Source organism: Pyricularia grisea (assembly GCF_004355905.1).
Source record: "Pyricularia grisea strain NI907 chromosome Unknown Pyricularia_grisea_NI907_Scaffold_8, whole genome shotgun sequence".
Lineage (NCBI taxonomy): Eukaryota > Fungi > Ascomycota > Sordariomycetes > Magnaporthales > Pyriculariaceae > Pyricularia > Pyricularia grisea.
The window spans coordinates 1,891,462-1,911,655 of record NW_022156721.1 but is presented as its reverse complement, the minus strand read 5'-3'; the positions used below and the strand labels follow the sequence as shown (position 1 = coordinate 1,911,655).

Sequence of the window (20,194 nt, the reverse complement as noted above, 5' to 3'; positions counted from 1 at the left end):
GGTCGATGGCAATGATTAGGGTTGTCAATTTGGATGGCCACCGACTGTATTCGGCCTACATGTAGAGCAGGAGGACAAGATAGACTATCCTGGAGGCCAGGTCCATCGCAGGCTGCGAGCTTTGAGGAGTAGCGAAGAGCTCACTATCTATTGACAGGCTTGTATTTGAGACAGGCTTTTGTAAAGTGGACAGTTCAAGAAGCAGCCAGCCCCATCTGGCTGCAATCTTTTCAACAAACGTGTGGAAAATTATGCAAGCTCACATACATTCACCCGTTTAGTCAACGTTTTATTTAGAATGTCTTTTTGGGTATTGTCGTCTTCGGCATCGGTAGGCTACTTTGGTTGTAGAATTCTTTGGTTGGGAGCCGGTAGAACTCATGAGCCTTGTCCGCTACTGGCGTTACTGGCTGGCTCTGTGCCATATTTGATCCTTGCTCCTGGTTCCAGGTCCCTGACGCTTATCTGTGAAGCATTTGGCGGTTGCTGGTTGAATTGTAGGGGTCGCGAAACCGGCTAACAATCATACCCTTCGTGATGTGTTTGTCTAGACTGGGAGAGCAAGTAGAGACGCAGGGACAACAAGGCTACTAGACGAAGCTTAGCCTAGGCTCGTAAGTTGGATCTGTAACCGGGAGTTTACAGATCTTAAATCCCACTGGCGTTCTTTGGGCCCGGAAGTTCCTACTTCTCTTGCTCCCCTTGTTTATTTACAAAGTTGAGCTGGTTGAGTCTGTTTCCCAGCCTCATTTCAAAAAAGAAAAAAAAAAAAAAGAAAAAGCAACCAGATTTGTGAAAGGTGATTGATTAGTTGACACATATACCAAAGCTGACTTATATCGAATTAGAAGGGTGCTTACTGGACAACAGTGCTGATTTGTCCGCTTGTCATAACCATCCACCAGCCATGTTGTCTGGACTGGCCCTCGCCGACGGTGAAGGCAGTCTAGGAGAAAGAGATGGGGTGAACTGCATCAATAAGCACCACTTTGTACCTGATAGAAATCTGGCAAGTTCTAGCTTCACCCGAGACAATTGCAGGCAAATGAGGAAGACATGCAAGGTCTCATCGATTCGGTAATCGACAACTCAGTAAGCAAAATCACTGTTCAACCTCCCAGATGGTAAAAAGAGCCAACTGCATTCACCTTGGATAGCTTCTTGGCAGAGAATTGGTCATCTGTTGGAGTTGAATGGTTACTTCGCATTTCTCGAAAAAAAAGACTCCTGACTATGTACTTTGTGGGCCAATTATCAAGTCTGGAGATACATGTCAAAGACCAACCATCTTCACTCCGAAATTTTCCGTGCTAGCGAACAAAAAGGAATCTACGCACAGCACCCCCGTTGAAAAAAAAGAAATTAAATTTAAATCATGGTTATGAACAATGAGCGTGCCAAGAAACCGAGGCCAACCGGCTTCCCTTATGAAGTTGTGATGAGGGTAAGGTGTGCTGAAGTAAAACAGCGTCTTTCGGCGAAGATCAGCTAAAGGAAGGAAACGCGGATGGAATTTCATGGCACCAGAGGCTGGGCCTCAAGCACCAAAGGCCAGCCCTCATGGACTCCAAGTACGGTATCCCCATCCTGCAAATGATTCCCTGAACTGACTCGGAAAGACCTTGGCGTCTCTCAAGGAGTCATCCAGCAGCAGAATGATGTCCTGGCGTGTATGAGCAGCTGGTTTAGGCGCCGACAGGGGCCTGGCAGAGGACAGCCTGGCCAGCCTGTGCAAAAAGGACAACAACAATGATCAGTCAAAGGTCTACAAGAGAATAGCGGGGGAGAAGAATAACACTCACGACAGGGAGCACACAGCAGCGAGCACGCTGGCCCTTGGCGGCGCAGATGCTGGTGAAGCTGCTGGCCGAGGTGGGAAGAGTCGTGGCTGGCGAGGTTTTCAAAACTGTTAGTCACGGGTTGCCACAAATGGGGTGAGAAGAGGACCCAATATCCCCTCTCATCCAAGACAGAAACGTTTCGAGACAACACAATGGGGACAAAGACTCACGGACGGCGCAGTCCAGGTCGGCAATACCGAGGACGTCGGTAGCGCAGCACTGGGCGCTGCTGTAGAGGGTCCCGTTGCCCTCGCACGCATCGTAGTCTCCGCTGCCGCCACCACCGCCGCTGGGAGGGGGAGTGCTGCCGCCGCCGCCGCCGCCGCCGCCGTTCTTGGGCGGGTCGGTGGGCAGTGCCATGGCGATGCCAGCGAAGAGGGCGATGATGAGGGTCTTGATCTGCATCTTGGATGGAGCGTTTGTAATAGAATCTTTGTGAGAAGATTTGAGTGAGTGCTTTGAGGAGAGGCTGCTGGAGACTTGGGAAGCTGAGAGATGAGGATGCTGCTGAAGAAAGGAGGAGATTGAGTGAGACTCGAAGGGGAGAAGAAGAGACTTATTTATACTCAGTTCCTGGGCGTTGAAAACCTCTCTTCTAGTTCCTTTACTAGCTGCAAAATCCATCTGTCGTATGCTTCATTTGATCAGGTGTAGTTAGTGGTTGACGTTAACAAGAAAGGTAATGATTTTCGTCCAAAAACAAGAAACCCATATGCCCCTGCAGCTGATCAATAGTTAACACATATTGTCACCATTCCCAAAATACCTTGGCATCAAACACGGGGGCGAGTCGAGTCTAGTGACCCACATAGCCACCAGCCACAGGGATGCTGTTGAGCAGATGTACAAGATCCGATTCCGAGAATTCCACTGCCAGAGCAATAGGCCAAACATTCACGTACGATGCCATGTACCTAGCCGAAGCAGCCTCGCTGCACTATGACGATCCATTGCGGGACTGAGAAGGGCAATGAGAGGCGGTAAACATCAGTTCCGGCTGGGGGGTCGGGCCACTGAAGAGGGCCCGGACCACTTGTGCCGGGTTTATCAAGACATGGTCAGCGCAGTAGGCCTCTTTGAGGGAGGATGGATAATTACCCGGCCAAATGGGCCGTATAACTAGAAACCCGAGTGGGCCGGAGATGCTGGGAGCGGGACAGGAATAGGCATCATCATGACACGGCTCGCCAGCAAGCTTAGTATGTGAGGTAGCAGAGTATCAATATAGCCGACCCTTTCTCCGGCTACTTGGAAGAAGCATCGAAACAAAAGAATATTACAGCAATATCCCGAATTATGGTTAAACGTAAGCCTATTTGCTAGGTCTCAGACCGAGAGGACGACAGGTAGGTTGTCATGAGAACTGAGGATCCTTCAAGGTGGCTCAACTGGTGCTGAAGTTTCGATGACGTTTGAACGCATCGGGAACAATATCGGAGACGGCTGAAAGACTCTTCTGTTTCTTGGCCAAGAGTACTCTTGATGCAGAAAAAGGTGAATGGGAGTTAAAGTTTGATTGGATTTCCTAGGACCACGTATGATTGGCCAAAGAAACGTCCTCGAGTACCTCCATTGAGAATAAACCGATCAATTGGCCGACCTACCATGTTCTTTTCTTCCATGTGGGATCAATAGGGATGGCTTGGATGAATCTATTTTGTGGGTGTATGCCGATATAAACACCCTGGATCCAATTAGAATTCTCTAGACCATTTTACAACTGCATGTACTTCTGAGGGGAAGCAGGCGATCGACAACCTGTCTGGCCCCGTTCGCTCGGTCTGCGAGTGCGGCTAATAAACGATGAATTATCTCCACAGTGGGAGTAAGGTGACAAAAAGTCTTGACTCTGTACCGGGCCCTGGGGCGTGTGTGAATACCAACCATATTTCCCGGGTTATTGGTTCTTGGCAGTATGCAATGCCAAATTGTTTGCCGTATTACTCGAGTCTCCCCCCGCATTTGCGCTGTCTGATGGGGTGCCACGATGACCTGTCAATCCATTCCCCTGTCCCGGGACTCCCGGCAAAGAAAAGATGTGTGTTACATCGTGCCTTTTTTCGTTTTGTTTTCTGTTTTCTTATTTTTCCAATCGAGCAAGAATCCTTAAAATGTCATTAAAATATTTGGCAATTACTTACCTATGAGACAGAGTCAATGCTATCCTCGCCTACAAGTCATTACTCGTGTAACTTTCTTTGCTTAAGTGCGAGGCATCAAAAAAGCCCACCTTTCCAACCGGCATTGAGATCTGTCAACGGCTATCGGGTCTTGCTTTTGCGTTCGGTCGGTATGGCATATGCAGTCCATGACAGGGCCTGCGTCGGGAGCTCCTTACATCACTGGTTTCTTTGACGATGCGGGTCAAGGTCTGTTTCTGCATGGGAAATGGACCTGCCACTTTCTATCGTCATATATACGGGAAGACTACAGGACGTATTGAAACCGATACAGAGCATTTTGGTATAAATTGATGCATAAAACAAGAAAAAAGTAAGCTCCCCATGAGATATCAACGTCATGTTTCTGTACGTCTCCGAAAATAAAGCTGAACTTCTTCATCTTTCCCGCCCGCCACTCTGTCCAAAAACGAAATTGTTACATGCAGTCACCCGTCACCAACCGCGACGTTGCATCCGGCTATCGGTCCCCGCCACCCAATGTATGTTGTTATGTACCTGCCTAGGTAGGTATGAAGGCTATGTTCTATTTTCTTTTCGTCCCATCTTTTTGCCGTCCTTGAACCCAAAGCTGCATCCCGCCCCCTCTTGCAAACCGACCCCCCTAACGTATAATAGAAAAACCGAGAACTTCCAAAGGCCTCAATGGCCGAGCCAGCCGGTATGGACTCTCGGTTCCAGACCCCCGCCCATCAGAAGAAGCGTACTACCACCCGTCCATCTGCTGCAACGTCGATTTTGCGCATCGCTGTGCCTTTCAGCTTACTCCCCCTGCGCCAATCTTATCCCAACCGAGTAAATATAGATCGACATCGGGCATCGTACGGGCATATAGCTGTCCCAAATGGCAGGGACCTGGAACTTTTCCACAATTTTCTGGATCCAGACCCTCTTCGTAGTATGGGATGTTTTCCTACCGATACATTCAGCGGCACGGAATCACATAGCCACGCTTCATGAGCAATTCCCGGGAGCTAATCAAACTTGAGGCATCTATTTCCTCAGGGCCGTTGATCATTTCTCTTGGGAGAGGTCTAGTTAGAGAGTCTTGGTGGAGGACACGATCTGATCATTAATAACACATTGCATATGAGACAAAGATGCACAGAAGGGGTGCATCGGGAAGTAAATCCTGTTTTGTTATAATTTTCTGCTACTCTGAAATCATAATCTCCTGATCTCATCAATTTTCATCCGGCCCAGACTGCTGACGTGGCAGAGAAGTTCGCTCAAAAACGGCCTGACTAGCACTTCTTGGTGACGTGCCTATCCATACCGTCTCAGGATCGAGCCGCTCAGAATATGGAGAACAGCCCTTGCAAGTAGCAAGAAAAAAGACATCCATATGTTGTCATGCTCTTTCTTGGAAAGATCAGCCTCTCACCACCGGTCTGGTCGCGGCCCCAAGAATTTCAAAGCTGGTAGCTGCTGACAAGTTGACGGCAAACTACTGTGTAGCCTGCGCGGATGTGGCGTTGGCAGTGATGATCTTTTTTCACTTGGGGCAAGGCCACCATTGCTGTTACTAATGAGGAACTGCAAGACCATGACTCGCCCACGGAGCCTGACATTGAGGAGTTTCCTTCGGGGCTAGTCAGTCAGTGTAGGAGTGTTCAAGCACTGGTCTTGAACCTTTCAGCTGGTGGAAGTCAAGGAAATCAATCTATTCTGTGGTACTTGAGGACTTGTAAATCATGTTTTTGTTCACTTTTCATCCAATTCCAGGGCGACATGCCGCCCTTTGCTGGTATTGCTGTCATTGTGAGGAAACGTGGACGCAAGCCATAAAATATCGCCAAAAGCTCCATCCGTACTCAAAGCACACCTTGGAACCGTATATCAATCTCATGCTCGCCCCAGGAATGCTGTAGAGCTGCCACACACACGCCATTTCATGAAAGAGTGCTTGTCGTACCTGACGTCACAGTCGACTCAGTCTTTCGGGTTTAGTTCGACTGTGGCTGAAGGAAACCAGAGGAAAAAAAAAAAAAAAAAAAAAAAAAAAGAAGGTTGCAAATTTGCACGCCTGCAATCACCCGATTTGCCGGACAAAAAAAAAACACACTCCATGGTTGTTTGGGCTTGCCCAGGCAGCAACTAAAGAAATAAAAACTGCAAAAGTTCAAACGGGGGCGAGGGTAACACAAATTGCTCAAGGTACCCTATGTCGGATCTCGGGGGTTCTTGGCCAGCCCCATTGCCGATGTGACTGCCACCCCTAGGCTGGCCACTCGGGGCCCCAATGCGGTAACGGGCCGGGAGCCGAGTTCCATCCTTGTCCACACGATTGGCCGCGGGCTGCAGGAAGCTGAAATAAGCTCATGATTGAAAGCGGGGATACTTGTCTGATTTATTACCGTCAAAGTAAAGCACTACTGGGAAGCTAAGAATAGCTAGATGAGGATGGACACTTGGCTAGCTCCAGGTCCTCAGCTCGTCGGGGGTGAGCATGACTTTTCACACATATGTGGATGTCTGTATGTGTCTACTTGCCCTACCCATTGGTAATGGTCATCGACTAACCCAGGTTGGTCATCAGTTACTTTCCCATGTGTCACGAATCGATATTTCTCCACCCAAACTGAAAATGTCAATGGTGGTTTGTAGTTTGCCCATTAGAATCTTGACGTACGTCCCGGCTTACTTCCGTCGGCTTCTTCTCTTCCCAAACCCCTGCATGCCCGGGCACCTACGTCCAGATATACCGTTGAAATTTCGTTAATGAGGAGGATTTATTTTATCTACTATCCATGAGATGGGACGATCTTGTGCTTCCTACTGTACATTGGTATCAAAAAACCAAGATCGGCGTGAAATTTTGTCTGGATCAAAGCTACAAGGGGAAGCCGTGTTCCTCGGATAGCTGCACATGAGTGGTCCCAGTTGCAGTTGAGTTCTTTATAGCCACTCACCCAAACCACATCGACTCATCCTCGCATAATCACCCGTTCGTCACCGGCCTATCCTCCATAAGTAATGTCAAGATACCCGTTAATTGGTGGACAAGAATGTCTTGTTTAGTTCCGCGCCGCGTGTGGAAACTCAGGCATGAAGGGGAAAAAAAGAAGGAGGCGCGGGTATGGAAGGAACCTAAACCATTCTCGTTCTCATCACCCGTCAGCAACCGCTACTTCTCCCGCATCACAGCCGAGAACCTAATTACAGCGGGGCTTGCAAGCCAAAACGGCTCGAAGAGCAGGCAGCCGTGTCCAATCCGAACTGGGATGATGCTGACGGGTAGCTTCGCCAATCTCAGCTGAGTCCTCTGGCTGTGGAGATGGGTTTGGGCAGGAAAGGCGAACAATAAAAATGTGGGTTCTGGATTGTTCATGCTGTCTCTCTCCGCCCCTGGCTCTTGAGGTCGGGCTCTGGAAAACGAGTCGAGTAAGGGTGAGTTGGCATTGCAAAAATAGCCTTGCACCAAACGATGTGACATTTGGCGGGACATTGACATGGTTAATCATATGGTAATTACGGGCTCGCCAAGATGTTTTTCCATTCAACCTGCAAAATCCAGGTGTTTGCTATCGTTGACGATTACTTACTCGGGTGTGTTTGTTTGGATGCGACGTAACCGTGACGACATGGGTCTCGGCGCGCTCCGGTACACACTTGATGAAATGCGCAAAAGCCCTGAACCTAATCTACTGGATATCTGCTTGGCGGGGTTCTGTTCATGGATCCCCGCGGACAAACCCGACAAAAGTTCAGGACGACCAAGAGCTGCAGGCCAGCGTATCTGGCCCCTCAAAAAACATTCATTAAGGTAAACTCTTGAGGGGACATCTGTAAAGCGAAGTGCCGTCAAAACGAGTTAAAAGTTCACAATCAGAAAAAGAAATAAGTAAAACGTGCTAAACGCCGACACCCTGCCTCTTTCCCAGATGACTGCATTTTTCTTTTTTTTTCGTACGGTTCGGTATTTCCTTTTTTTACTTGGACGCAGCACCAGTGCGGCGCTTCTTCTGCGGCCTCAGCTCGCCGGCGTACATCTCAAAGATGGTGTCCAGCTCGGTCGGGTGGCCGCCGGTGACGTAGTGGAAGGCCGAGGTGGAGATGTAGTTGGTCTTGCCCTCGCGCACCAGGCTGTAGTACTCGAGGATGTACTCGAGCTCCGACTCGTCGGCCTCAGACTGGTTGCGGAGCACAACCTTGGCCTCAAGCCTGAGCGGCGCAGGAACGCAATTGATGTCAGTCACAAAGACGGCAAGGAGTAAAATGGGAGAAGAGAGATAAAAAAAGGGTAGCTGTGGAAGGACATCGAGGGGAAAGGGCAGCAAGAGTCTTACTGGCGAATGTCTTGGAATTGCAGCTGCGAGCCGACGCCCTTGCTCGCCGCGGTCGCGAGCTCCTTGCCGCTGGCGAGCATGGGTCCCGTGACCACCATCATCTGGCCGCGGTGGCGGTCATCGAAGCCGTGCTCGCCCTTGCCGGTCAGGACGTGGGCTGCGACTTGAGCGACATCCTTTTTTGTTTGAAAATCAACGCCTCAAATTAGTATGGCCGGTCTCAGGGGCAAAAAATGTGCATTCAGGAATAGTCAGATGACTCAGATCTATGGGAAGCTTACACCGAGAGCGACTGGCGCAAACTTGTGGTTCTCGCCGATGGGAATCGGGAGTACACCCTCGGTCGAGGCCTGAGGAGCGTACACGAGGAGGTTCTCAGCGTAGAAACCGGCACTAGGACGATAGGACTCGGATCAGCATCTCTTGCACAAAGCAACATGTCTTCTCATGGACAACTCCACCAAATCACAGAAGCAATCTCACTTACCGGATCACGCAGGGCGAGTGCGCCAACGCATTGTTGGGATCTCCCTTGTTGTCGAGGACGAGGGCCTCGATGTCAATAAACTCACGCAGGCGGGGCTGGGTCTCGCGCTCAGCGTAGTCAGCGCCGGCGGAGCTGATGAGCAGGGCGTTGCTGACGCCGGCGGCGCGGGCGGCCTCGACGAGCTCGGTGCAGATGGCAAGCTTGTCGGAGCGGGCGGGCGGCACAAGGCAGATGGTGTCGCACTTGGACTTCTTGAGCGTCGCGACCAGGTCGTCGACGCCCGAGCCGGGCTGGTGCTCCACAATGACGGCGCCAAGAGACTCCAGCTCGGCCGCCTTTTCCGACTTGGCGTCGAACGAGAGTCCGATAATGCTGTCGGCTTTGGACGAGAAGGTCTCGTCGGTCAGGATCAGCTCCGCGATCAGGTAGCCCGTCTGTCCGTCCACGGACGTGACGCAGATGTTGCGGCCGGTTTTGGGCATGTTTGTGGGTTGTGGGTTGTGGGTTGTGGTGTAGGGGTTGTGTGCTGTTTTTGTCTTGAGAAGGGGAAAAAGAGGGTTGGGAGATTTGTGGTGACTTGGTGGGAGTAAGTACCGTGCAGGTGAGAAAGTTGAAATGATGAGATCGGGTGGTGAGAATTGTGAGTTTGATCTGAGGAGAGAACTGGACTTTTTGATATACGTTCTTCTCCCTTGCGACGCGTTTCTTGTGGGGTCACGGCTTCATTGCCAACCTGTCGGGAGCCTACCTTGTCTACCTCTGTTTGGCTGACGGGGTTTTGACGTCATTGACAAACATATTGTTTGCTAACCCCTCGGGGAAAGTGACGGTGAAATGACAGACGGCGCGGGATCGAGCGTCACAGTGAAGAGAGCGGTCGAGAACGCGCTGGACATACAAGGATCAAGGGAAGCAATCGACCAACCTCGCGTTTGCAGAGCAAGCAAAATAATCCGTCAATAATATTAAAGTGGGGTAAGATACGGAAAGCTAAGGTAGGTCCCTAAGGTATGGTAGGTAGGTACCTACCTAGGTACGTATGACAAAAGACGTAAAAATTCCCAATACCTCGTTTGCACCAAAACATGCGCTGACATGACCGGCCATTATCTGTGCGAGGTTAACATAGGCCGGATCTGAGGACTAGAACTAGGTGTTCTTTTGCTTGACCCCTTCCTCTCGACGAGCAGCGATGGTATGGAAGATACTGCCATCGTAGACACCCCTGATATCCTCCTTCTTCATACGCCCATCTTCTGGCCACAGTAGGATGTATGTTGCAAGCCCTGTGGGGTTGGTTTCGATCAGTACAGCAAGACAAAGAACAAGGGGGTATTCTGGAAGGATTCGCCAAACTAACATTCGAACAAAGCACCAAACCAGCCAATGGGGTCTGCAATCAGCCTCTGGCCGTGCAAAACATTCATGATTTCTCTCCAAGTGAGGCTGTCCTGGCCGGGAGCGTACTTGGCAAAGATATCCTCGAACTTCTGTGGCACAAACCGTCCCTCGGTGTCATATGTGCCCGTATCAGAGCCATGCTTGTCCTTGTGGATGCGATCGAGGTAGATTCTGAAGAAGGGATCCGGAATCCATGATGGAATCGTGGGGTAGGAAAAGTTGGAGTGGATGATGAAGACGGAAAGGAGCGACAGGGCTACACCAAAGCCAAGACGGTAGAAGCCGACAAAGGTGTCCTGCGGCCAAATCACACCGTCTTGGTCCCTGTCGAAAAAGTCACAGTGCTGCTGCAGCACCGTCTGGTGACTGTGCCGTCTAGCCCAGCCGTTCTCGGTGGTTCCGTGTGGATGTTCATATGAGGCGGCGATGTTGACACGGGCCGTGCCAGCGTTGGGCAGCCTCTGGTCTTCATGCTCGTCCTGGATGAAGGGCTTCCGCTGGACCGTGACAGGAACCCCCGGTACTGAGACACGGACAGTGCCGTTGGTGGTGTCAGAATCGCCCATTCCCATTTCGATTATTTGCTAATGTATCAACGGGTGAATGAAATACAGGACTCTTGGTTAAAGCGTCGAATGTTGCAATGGGATAGTCAATGTTTATTAAAAAGTTTTTCGTTAATGGCCGGCGACAGTGCTCTTTATCAGTCGAGAGGCATCAAAAAACCAAGTTACAGTTGGTTGACGTCATTATGGAATCAACCACGCGCCGTCCCAAGTTTAAGAGCGCCATTGCTCAAATGATATGCTCATCGGAAACGCGATAAGCCATTGCCCCTACGACTTGCATTAGGATCACGATAGAATTTCTGAGCCGTGTCACATTCATGGAGAAAAGATAACCTGTACGTGCACGCATTTGACAGTGTCGCGTAACGCGCATGATATTCTTGTATGTGTGAAGGTTCCCTGATGTCAGAGGAACGTCTGATTATTTATCCAAAATTTCGACAGAGAAGTCAGACAAAATAAAATAGCACGGATGCAGCAGCGACGGAAGATTCACCAACATGCAGTGCAGCCCGCAACTTGGCACCGTCAATTGCCGGCTTGCTATCAAGGTGCCAGTCAGGGGTAACCTAAAGGTAAAGATACGGCGCCAATGTGACATCTGCGCGCTAGCGTGCTTTTGCCAGCTCACATTCTCGTTTTAGCTTGCGGGCTAGTTCAGTAATTGGGACATCGCCGCCGTCCATCCTTGCCGCCAAAAATACTTTGCACACTTGGCCATAGCCATCGATCAGGGTGACTAGGTATTCTAGGTCCTAGGTCGAGAACTAGGATCAAGGCTTATGCTCTTTGCCGTCCCTTGGTGATATCCTACCAAATCTCGAGCTCTATGTGCTCAAAAGTACAGAGCGACGCAAAAGTTTGTCTGTACCAGCTGGCTCTTTTTGCATAGAATTTCCCTACGTAACACTGAAGAACTTGATCGTGTGATCGGATTACTTGTTGGATTAGATAAATTGATATGTCAACAGCAACTTGATCATACACTTGGGCCCGGAAGTAAACACAACCTTTCCACAACACACGGTTTCCTCGGTAAATTCCATCAACACCCTTCAAATCCTAACCACGCGGCCAGCAACATAGTTACCAATCATTTGTCGTCCTTTTTGAGATGCAGCGCCTCCTTGATCGACTCCATCTTGGACTTGGAGTGGCTTTCTTCATTTTCAGTTGCCCCTAGCCCCTTGCTTCCGGACTCAGCGGTCTCTTGATGCATGCCACGGTCGAGCTGAGCTTCAGGATGAGCCTTTGGTGCATGGATGTGCAACAGGTTGAGTGTATTGGGTCAGCTGCTCTGCCCGGGCAAGTATAAGATAGAAGCTGGTATTGATGGGGAAGTATAGAGTGCAAGATTTACCTTGTGTTCCTGCTCCTCTGCGCCCTCGATGAATTCGTGCGCGCTGTCGGCCGCCGTGTCGGTGACGCCAGACGGTGGATGTTCGTGGTGCTCAGGCATATTTAGTTGCTTGATTTCTTCGAATCTCTCTTGGTATGTCTTTAAAGCTAACTTCCTGTAATGGCTCGAAGATTTGCTTGAATGGCATAGAGAAGTGAATGAATCCATCCCAGCTCGACTGCCTCCTCTGCCCTGAATATATACCCGAAACGTCCTTACAAACAAACCCTTTGCCACATGAAATCCCAAAGAAGAATGCCGACGATACACATTGACTCAAATCAATAAAAGGATGATGCTGCTCAAACGTCATCTAATATGATCGACGCGTTGGCGATTGGTTGTGTTCCACGAGACTGCTGAGTTTTCCCCGCGTTTGGGTCGTTAGGCTGACAGTGAAAGAAACAGTACATTGTTGGACAAAAACGGTGCAGCGGCACTATATGTGAGCTGTGTAGCACAGTATATTAATCCAATTTCTCAACTCATCACGGGCGAGAACATTGTAGGCCAACCTTAGCCAAGTCACCAGACCGACAATATACATTGTACTACGCAGTAAACAGAAATCGTGCAGTGAATTCCAAACTTCTAGATGACATGACTGCGAGGGGCAGTTCTGTGCTTTGTTGGCCTAGACCGATCATTATACTCTTCTCGTCCGGTGAACACCAAACCCTCGAGGTGGATGTCTCCTGCCAAGCCTGCTGTCCTCGACTCTTTTTGTATTTCTATATGTTACCAACTAAAATGTAATTGAGTCAGAAAATTTAGTTCTCGTTGCTCCATTTCTCGTAGTCTGGAAAGTATTTGTCGTGTATCCTGCTGGCGTAGTCGATAATAACCGGATGTCTCCGAACCATGGTACGCGCAGTCGGGCCACTGTGAATAGGGATTAGAAATGAACTTGATTGTTGCTTGTATATGTGGCACAAAACACCCCGCTGTGAAAACTTACGATGCGCAAACCATAATAGCAGCCACGAAACCAAAAAGCGTCGTATCTGCCTCTGTCGGTTGCTCCCCGCCAAGTGCCCAAAAGACGGCATCTGGCCCATGAGCTGCACCATCTGATCGCTTCGCTTTGGAGACCTCCAACAGAGCAGCGACGGTCTCCAGGATCTCCCCGCGCAGTACGTTAATCTCCTCCTCCGAGTACCGGCCCGTCCCCTGACCTTTTAGCGTAGCAATCTGGCCGCGGTACGCCATCAGCCCGACGAGGTTACGCACAGGCCATGGGAGCGTCCACAGGATGTGGTCACGCTGGACGTAGTAGTTTGCCGTCCATTTCTCCCAGCCCTGATTCACCCCACGAATGGGAAAGTAGTCAGTATCAACAAAGAACAAGCAACTGCACCGCAGGAAAACAAAACGTGGCGGCGCAACCCGTAACTCACATTGAGAAAATACAGCTTCTCCTCCAGCAGCGCCCGCAACGCCAGGTCGTGGCTCCTCTGCTCGGGCCCGAGATCCGCGTTCAGGTCCGGAAGCGCGCCCCGCCGCACGAGCTCGGCGATAAGCAGGGACGAGTCGCCGAGCGTGGCGCCGTCGGCGAGCTCGACGTAGGGAATCTTGCCCTTGGGCGCCTGCAGGGGCCCGCCGGATGCGAGTCGATATTTGAAGTCGGCAAAGCGGAAACGGGCCTCGACCTTGACGACGAATGGCGACCAGACATGTTTATTGTCTGCTGGGAAGCCGCGGTGCAGCGTGAGCTGGTCTGTTGGTGTGGAGTCCATCGTTGACGGATGATGCTGATGATACTGATGATTATGGAATTGTTGATTGACTTGGTGTCTATGAGTGGGAATTTTGACGTTGCAGGATTATGATGATAGTGATTCTTGGGTAATGTGGCCATGGATTTGTGCGGCCGATGGCGCGCTTTTAGTAGTCGGCCTCATCATGTCGTTGGGATCCGATCTTGGTAGGATTCAATGAGATTTGGATACTATCCTGCGCGTTTCTGGTCCGCCAGCAAGCGAAAGAGCTAAGCAAGACCGAAAGCCCGGCTTACCAATTGGCGTTTTTAATCCAGTGAGGAGTGTCTACTGCATCAGCCAAGCGCGAGACTTGGCTTTGCGGAGAAGATAAGCTCGCGATTCGGGACTAATGCGCGCCAAATTTCCAACCACGCATGCTGACCGAAGCGAAATCATTAGTCACCAAACCATGGAGCTCGGCTCGGACATACAATACAGCAGATCCAAGCAGTTCATTTCAGCTCACCAAGCAAATTGATTCTACGCCAAGGAAAACTCGCGACGACGGTCATAGGCGCGTCCCAGACAGGCACTATGGCCCGTGCACTGGTGCCTGTCCAACCCCACCTCCGCTGCCTAGAATTAGGGGTTCCCGCCCTGATCAAACTGTACTACTGGAATCAACGTCGCTTTAGAGCCATTCATTTGTCTCCATGTCGCAAATTACCTGATTCCACTTTGGTAAGGCTGAAGTCGAAGAGCCTGCAGATATGCCCCTGCACGGGTCTGGTATGATGGAGTTCAACGGCATGGCGGTATACAACCAGGCAATAGATTGAGCTTGATAAGAGGAGATGAACCGACACCAGCGACTAAACAATGATTTCCTTCCTTCTCACCAGGTCCCTCCGCTCATGTGGGAAGCAACAACCAGACAGAATTCTCACAATCTTTTGAAAGCGCTCAATCGTTCCCGTACATCGTCGCCAGCTATCTCCAGCGTTTACCATGGCTTCCTCAACCAAGCCCGCTGCAGGCTATCCGGGTTTTGGTCTGCCCCTCAGGTATTTCCCCGAAGGTAAAAGGGGCTATCGATACGTAGGGACGTATCCTCTCGGTATCCATGAAGACAATGTAGGCTGCGACTCTGGCATGATCCAGGTCCGCGAGGTGGCCATGATGTCTGTCATGGACCGATTGACCGATAAGCCCGAATGGCACCGCAAGGTCTGGAACGAGGAAATTGTTACCAATTGGCGCCGGGAGGCCTTGGAGATTCCGGACTCGGAATTCTGGGATCTGGCGACGAGGAACAAATCTCTTGCCAAGATGAAAATGTATAGGGATGGGATCGAGGTTCCAGCGCCTTCTTTGGGTGTTCCGCACGATAAGCCGCCTAAAGGTATTATGAATGAGGCAACTTTTGATTGCGTAAGCTTTGTGTCTTTTGATCATGTACCTCGCCATGCCATTCATGGTCGTCTAGTTAAATGATCAGTGCTAATCTGTCTTCAAAAAGTGCATCCAAGAGCTCCGATATAAAGCCAAGTATTTCGAGAAAACCGGCGTCATCCCCACGCTGGATGCCTTTGCATCCGTCGCCAAGTCCGACTCACTTGTGTCCCCAGATCTCCAAGCCGAGCTCAAAAAGGCGTTTGACCGCCTGGAAGGAGATCAGGCCGCAAATCCAGACTGGCACCCAGGCTCAGACCAGAAGGTGCTAGACCTGATCCATCCATCCCTGTATCTTCTCGTGTATGGACGAACGAGGGTTCTCGACGAGGAGCGGGTTGGAGTTGAGGATGCTGTGAAAACCTGGGCCGGCAAGGGGAATATCATTCCCGAGCAAGCTCAACCGCCGACGACGGAGAACGGTCCCCCTTGGGTATACGGTAGACTCAGTGGCCCTGCCTACACATTTAGCGGCGACTCTTCCCCGTTCTGGTCGTATCAGTACCAGTGGCTTCCCAGTAACATGCGTTTCCAAGAAGACGGCAGTCTCAAGTTTACCAGTTATATCAACAACCTCCACCCAACCAGGTATCCTGAGATCTACAGGGCAATTGAGAAGCTTGCCACGAAAGCTTTACCGCTGTGGGACCAGTGCTTAGCAGTCAATGCCGGTCCTGGAAAGAAGACTGGTCCCGGAAGGCTGGATATGCGGCTGCCGTTTGAAGGTGTCGAGTAAGTCAAGCGGGGAACGTCAACTTGTGTCATGATGCTCCCTCGAGAGCAACATCTCGAACCAGTGACTAACTGATTGCAGCGACAATGTAGATCCCGGAATATGGTCAGTCGCTTTTGAAGCCATGGGTGACATGGAAAATAAGCCCGCAAACTTGAAGAAGCCCAACATCACCCATAACAGGTCGGAAAACGATCAAGACGGCGAAGAGAGCGAAGATATCGAAGAGAGTGAAGAGGAAGAGGATGAAGATGAGAAAGAGGAGAGGCTGCGCGCAATGTGGGAAAATATCCGCAACCCCATCTTCCCAGATCCAGAGTTCAGTTCCGTGGACTACGAGTCAAAAATTGGTACCAGGCTGGTGGAGAAGTACAAAGACTCGGGCCTCCAGGTCATTGTGAAGATGGCATCTATAAAGCTGACTCCGGAAAACCCCGAGTTTACCGGCGGAGCCTGGCATGTAAGCTGATCTCGGTAATGCTCCTGTTCTGGAGTTTATCCTAACCTTTAGCGTACTAGGTCGAGGGCCAGATGAACGAACGCATCGTCGGAACCGCTCTGTACTACCTCGACAGTGAGAATGTAACTGAGAGCTGCCTCGAATTTCGCATGTCAACCAATGCTGTATATATGAACGAGGACCTCAAGATCGGGCAAGATGCATATCATTGGATGCAATGGGCGTATGGTACTCAGCTTGGCCAGGGCAACGCGCCGGGCTTACAGGTACTATGGTCCTATCAAAACCCGGCCAAAAACACCCCGTCCATACTGCTAACTCCCCGTCGTCAGAACTACGGCACGGTCGAGACCCGCCAAGGTCGTCTCCTCACCTTTCCCAATGTCTTCCAGCATCGCGTTCCAGCGTTTCGTCTCCAAGACTCAACCAAACCTGGGCACCGACGTTTCATTGCTCTCTGGCTCGTGGACCCCACCATCCGCATCATAAACACTGGCATGGTGCCTCCACAGCGCCTGGACTGGTGGCTTGAATCAGTGCTCGGGAGCCCAGAAATGGTGGCCAAGTTGCCTTCAGACGTGCTCAAAGTGCTCAAGCGACACAGCAGCGGCAATGGAAAGGGCAACGGGGGCTTCAGCCAGCTTCCACCTGAGATAGTCGCCATGATCATGGAGCATCTGAAGCTGGAGGCTTTACCTATGGGAGAAGAGGAGGCCAAAGAGCACAGGCTCAAGGTGATGGAGATACGCAGTGCTTTTGAGAAAAATGTCGATTCAGCATGGCACCATCGGACTTATAGTTTCTGCGAGCATTGAGCTATTTAACCCCACTGCTTGCCTAGAGCTCTGTGATCGGTCACCAATCTGGGACTAGGTCTAGCCGGCATGACGCGTTAGCTAGCCTTAATTACGCTTCACAAATACATTGGTTCGTCTCATGGGATACCTCTCGCCGATTTAGCGCCTTCTCCGTCTTTGGGATCTTCTCTTTTCGGGTATAGTGGCCCCCAATTGACCGTCCTAACTCGGCCGATCAACCACCAGGGTGTCCGTCCGCCTTTGCGATTTCTTGGCCCCAATTTGACTGCAAGAAGTTGGGACGAACGAAACAAAACGAAGTACTACTACCTAGAGCCAGCCACACTACCTAAAGCAAAGTACACAAACAATCCTCGAGGAACATCAATATATCACAAACATTAATAACAGGGACAAGCTGCTCGCTCAGTTCCGATTCTTGGTGTATTTTTCGACATGCTTTGACCGACAAATCTAAATCGGATGGGCCCCCAACGTTGTGTTTTATACTTAATTTGGAAAAAGGCAACGCAGACGACGATCGCGTCATTGGCCACTAGGATGTTGAGTCGGCAATGAGCATACCACGGTACAAGGGAGGGTCGGATGGATCATTTACAACCCACGCAAACTTGACAAGTCCCCCATCAGATGCTACCTTGACATGACACCTTCTCCCGCTGCGCCTAACGGGAGGGGTCTAGACTTTAGACCTCCATTTCGCAAAATTAGGGGGGTAGGGAACAGGAGAATGCCGGGAAGTTGACAGGGTGACTGCTCAGGGTTTCGTCCGGTACGGACATCAATCCATTTATCCCAACCCTGTCAGCTATACCCTTTGCAAGGTACCTACCTACTTCTTACGTACTTTGTATTTCGTATAGGTACGAAAGCAAGGCGATCCCAAGATTTGCATGACCCCACCGGATTTCACATGGGAGCTCCTTGAGCAAACGCATGACGAGCTTCTAGCGTTGTCATGAGGATCGACACTCCACCGGCCTGATTTTAGAAGCATCCAGGTATTGCTAAGCCATTGCACCATCCATACGCGCCGGCACGCACTCTTAGTTCCCGTTGCGCTTGGCAGGCGGAACACTACCGGCAGGGAAGAAAATGTTTATAAACGGTCCCGCGACTCTCTCTCAACGGCGGTTTTGTCGGGTTTGTCCCAGCTCCAGCTCCAGCTCCAGCTCTCCTTAGCCCCCCACGGTGTGCCCCAACCAGTCCCTCGTTAATTGTTGGTTGTTTATATTCGTCATTTAATTTTTGCCCATCATGAAGCTCAGCCTTTGCTCTCTCCTGCTCTCGGCGGTGTCAAGCTCGGTGCTTGCCCTGCCCATAAACGAGACATTTGTGTACGATGCCATCATCGTCGGAGGAGGGCCGGCAGGACTCTCGGTCGCCAGCGCCCTGGGTCGTGTGCGCCGCAACGCCCTCGTCATCGACTCTGGAGAGTACCGCAACGCGCCTACGAGGCACATGCACGATGTCCTCGGCTTTGATGGTATGTTTTGAAAATCTTCCAACCCGACCTGTCTGTTTCTCGACAGGATCTGACTCGCCTTTTTTGTCTTCCTTTCCAGGCGTCACCCCGGCGTGGTACCGTTACTCGGCCCGGAAGCAGATCTCGGCCTACAACACCGTCACTTTCACCAACGGAACCGTGACCAAGATTGATGGCGACGACCAGCAACACTTTACCGTCACTAGCACCGGCTTCGACAAAGCAGTCATCACTGTCCGCGCACGCAAGATCGTTCTTGCAACTGGTCTGAAAGACGATCTGCCCACCACTCCTGGCATCTGGGAGAACTGGGGCAAGGGCTTGTACTGGGTATGTTTTTTTTTTTTCTTTTTTTTTCTTTTTTTTTTTCTCTTCCTCTCCCAAGACAAATGACAGTTCACCAGACGACATTTAAACAACGTTAACTGACCGAATACCCACAACCACAGTGCCCCTGGTGCGACGGCCACGAACACGCAGACCAGCCTCTCGGCATCCTGTGCAAGGAGTTCTCCGACATACCCTCGAGCGCACGTGAGATCCTGACGCTCAACACGGACCTGATCGGCTTCGCCAACGGCACCGACACGCCCGAAAATCGCGCCAAGACCGAGGCCAAGAACCCCAAGTTCCAGACGTACCTGGACCTGCACAAGGTGCGGATCGAGAACCGGACCATCGCGCGCATCACGCGGCTCAAGGACGGCGGCGAGCCGGCCCACGACCCGTCGCTCCCCACGGCGCCCGAGAACGACCTGTTCTCGGTCGAGTTCACCCAGGGCGACCCCGTCCAGCGCGCCGGGTTCCTGCTGTCGTACCCCGAGGAGCAGCGCAGCACCATCGGCCAGCAGGCGGGCGTGCAGCTGTGGGGCAGCAAGCTGGCCGTCGACGCGTCCAAGGGCTACCTGACCAACGTTCCCGGCATCTACGCCGTCGGCGACGCCAACTCGGACAACAGCACAAACGTGCCGCACGCGCTCTACTCGGGCAAGCGCGCCGCCGTCTTCTTGCACGTCAAGCTGGCCAAGGAGGACCAGGCCAAGGAGACGGGCGTCGACGTCAGCCTGCTCAAGAGGGACTTGGAGCTCGAGACCCGGTCGCTCTGGGACCACGTCAACGGCCAGCCTGGTGAGATTCTGTATGCCGGCAAATACGACCAGTAAACTTTGGGCAACATGAGGAAGAATATGGACTAGACTAGAACTAAAAAGGGTAATGGCGCACAAAATAATTTAATAATGATACCTTATTTCCTCCAATTAAAGCTTAGTTTGTTTACTACCTGTATTTTTTTTTTTTTTTTTTTTTTAAATGTTGATGATCATGTTTGCGGACAGGCCAATCAATCGCTCACAGATTGAAGGGAGTCAAGCTGTTGT

The 20,194-nt window shown here is 51.0% G+C and overlaps 8 protein-coding genes across 8 annotated transcripts; 3 read left to right on the top strand and 5 right to left on the bottom strand.

The window, feature by feature from the left end:
* Positions 1-1,188: 1,188 nt before the first annotated feature.
* On the bottom strand, positions 1,189-2,294 carry PgNI_12213 (uncharacterized protein). The gene is made up of 3 exons (XM_031132168.1): positions 2,012-2,294; positions 1,803-1,888; positions 1,189-1,727 (listed from the first exon to the last, which is right to left on the bottom strand). Exons 1-3 carry the CDS (start codon positions 2,244-2,246, stop codon positions 1,686-1,688), a joined length of 363 nt encoding a protein of 120 aa, XP_030977386.1. The 5' UTR covers positions 2,247-2,294; the 3' UTR covers positions 1,189-1,685.
* On the top strand, positions 1,376-1,605 carry PgNI_12214 (uncharacterized protein; the record flags this gene model as incomplete). The annotated part of the gene is made up of 2 exons (XM_031132169.1): positions 1,376-1,444; positions 1,489-1,605. The coding sequence occupies 2 exons, from the start codon at positions 1,376-1,378 to the stop codon at positions 1,603-1,605; spliced, it is 186 nt and encodes a 61-aa protein (XP_030977389.1).
* A 5,659-nt stretch (positions 2,295-7,953) lies between the features above and the next one.
* PgNI_12212 (uncharacterized protein) lies at positions 7,954-9,279 on the bottom strand (the record flags this gene model as incomplete). The annotated part of the gene is made up of 4 exons (XM_031132167.1): positions 7,954-8,185; positions 8,311-8,486; positions 8,592-8,703; positions 8,798-9,279. 4 exons carry the CDS (start codon positions 9,277-9,279, stop codon positions 7,954-7,956), a joined length of 1,002 nt encoding a protein of 333 aa, XP_030977387.1.
* A 667-nt stretch (positions 9,280-9,946) lies between these two features.
* On the bottom strand, positions 9,947-10,770 carry PgNI_12211 (uncharacterized protein; the record flags this gene model as incomplete). Its single annotated transcript, XM_031132166.1, has 2 exons — positions 9,947-10,083; positions 10,158-10,770. The coding sequence occupies 2 exons, from the start codon at positions 10,768-10,770 to the stop codon at positions 9,947-9,949; spliced, it is 750 nt and encodes a 249-aa protein (XP_030977333.1).
* A 924-nt stretch (positions 10,771-11,694) lies between these two features.
* On the bottom strand, positions 11,695-12,387 carry PgNI_12210 (uncharacterized protein). Its single transcript, XM_031132165.1, has 2 exons — positions 12,128-12,387; positions 11,695-12,016 (listed from the first exon to the last, which is right to left on the bottom strand). The coding sequence occupies exons 1-2, from the start codon at positions 12,332-12,334 to the stop codon at positions 11,861-11,863; spliced, it is 363 nt and encodes a 120-aa protein (XP_030977385.1). The 5' UTR covers positions 12,335-12,387; the 3' UTR covers positions 11,695-11,860.
* Positions 12,388-12,692: 305 nt separating this feature from the next.
* PgNI_12209 (uncharacterized protein) lies at positions 12,693-14,299 on the bottom strand. Its single transcript, XM_031132164.1, has 3 exons — positions 13,564-14,299; positions 13,125-13,465; positions 12,693-13,048 (listed from the first exon to the last, which is right to left on the bottom strand). Exons 1-3 carry the CDS (start codon positions 13,900-13,902, stop codon positions 12,937-12,939), a joined length of 792 nt encoding a protein of 263 aa, XP_030977211.1. The 5' UTR covers positions 13,903-14,299; the 3' UTR covers positions 12,693-12,936.
* Positions 14,300-14,874: 575 nt separating this feature from the next.
* Positions 14,875-17,412, top strand: PgNI_12208 (uncharacterized protein; the record flags this gene model as incomplete). Its single annotated transcript, XM_031132163.1, has 5 exons — positions 14,875-15,297; positions 15,386-16,050; positions 16,133-16,511; positions 16,571-16,777; positions 16,844-17,412. The coding sequence occupies 5 exons, from the start codon at positions 14,875-14,877 to the stop codon at positions 17,324-17,326; spliced, it is 2,157 nt and encodes a 718-aa protein (XP_030977210.1). The 3' UTR covers positions 17,327-17,412.
* Positions 17,413-18,522: 1,110 nt separating this feature from the next.
* Positions 18,523-20,028, top strand: PgNI_12207 (uncharacterized protein). Its single transcript, XM_031132162.1, has 3 exons — positions 18,523-18,815; positions 18,895-19,145; positions 19,265-20,028. Exons 1-3 carry the CDS (start codon positions 18,587-18,589, stop codon positions 19,976-19,978), a joined length of 1,194 nt encoding a protein of 397 aa, XP_030977207.1. The 5' UTR covers positions 18,523-18,586; the 3' UTR covers positions 19,979-20,028.
* Positions 20,029-20,194: the final 166 nt, after the last annotated feature.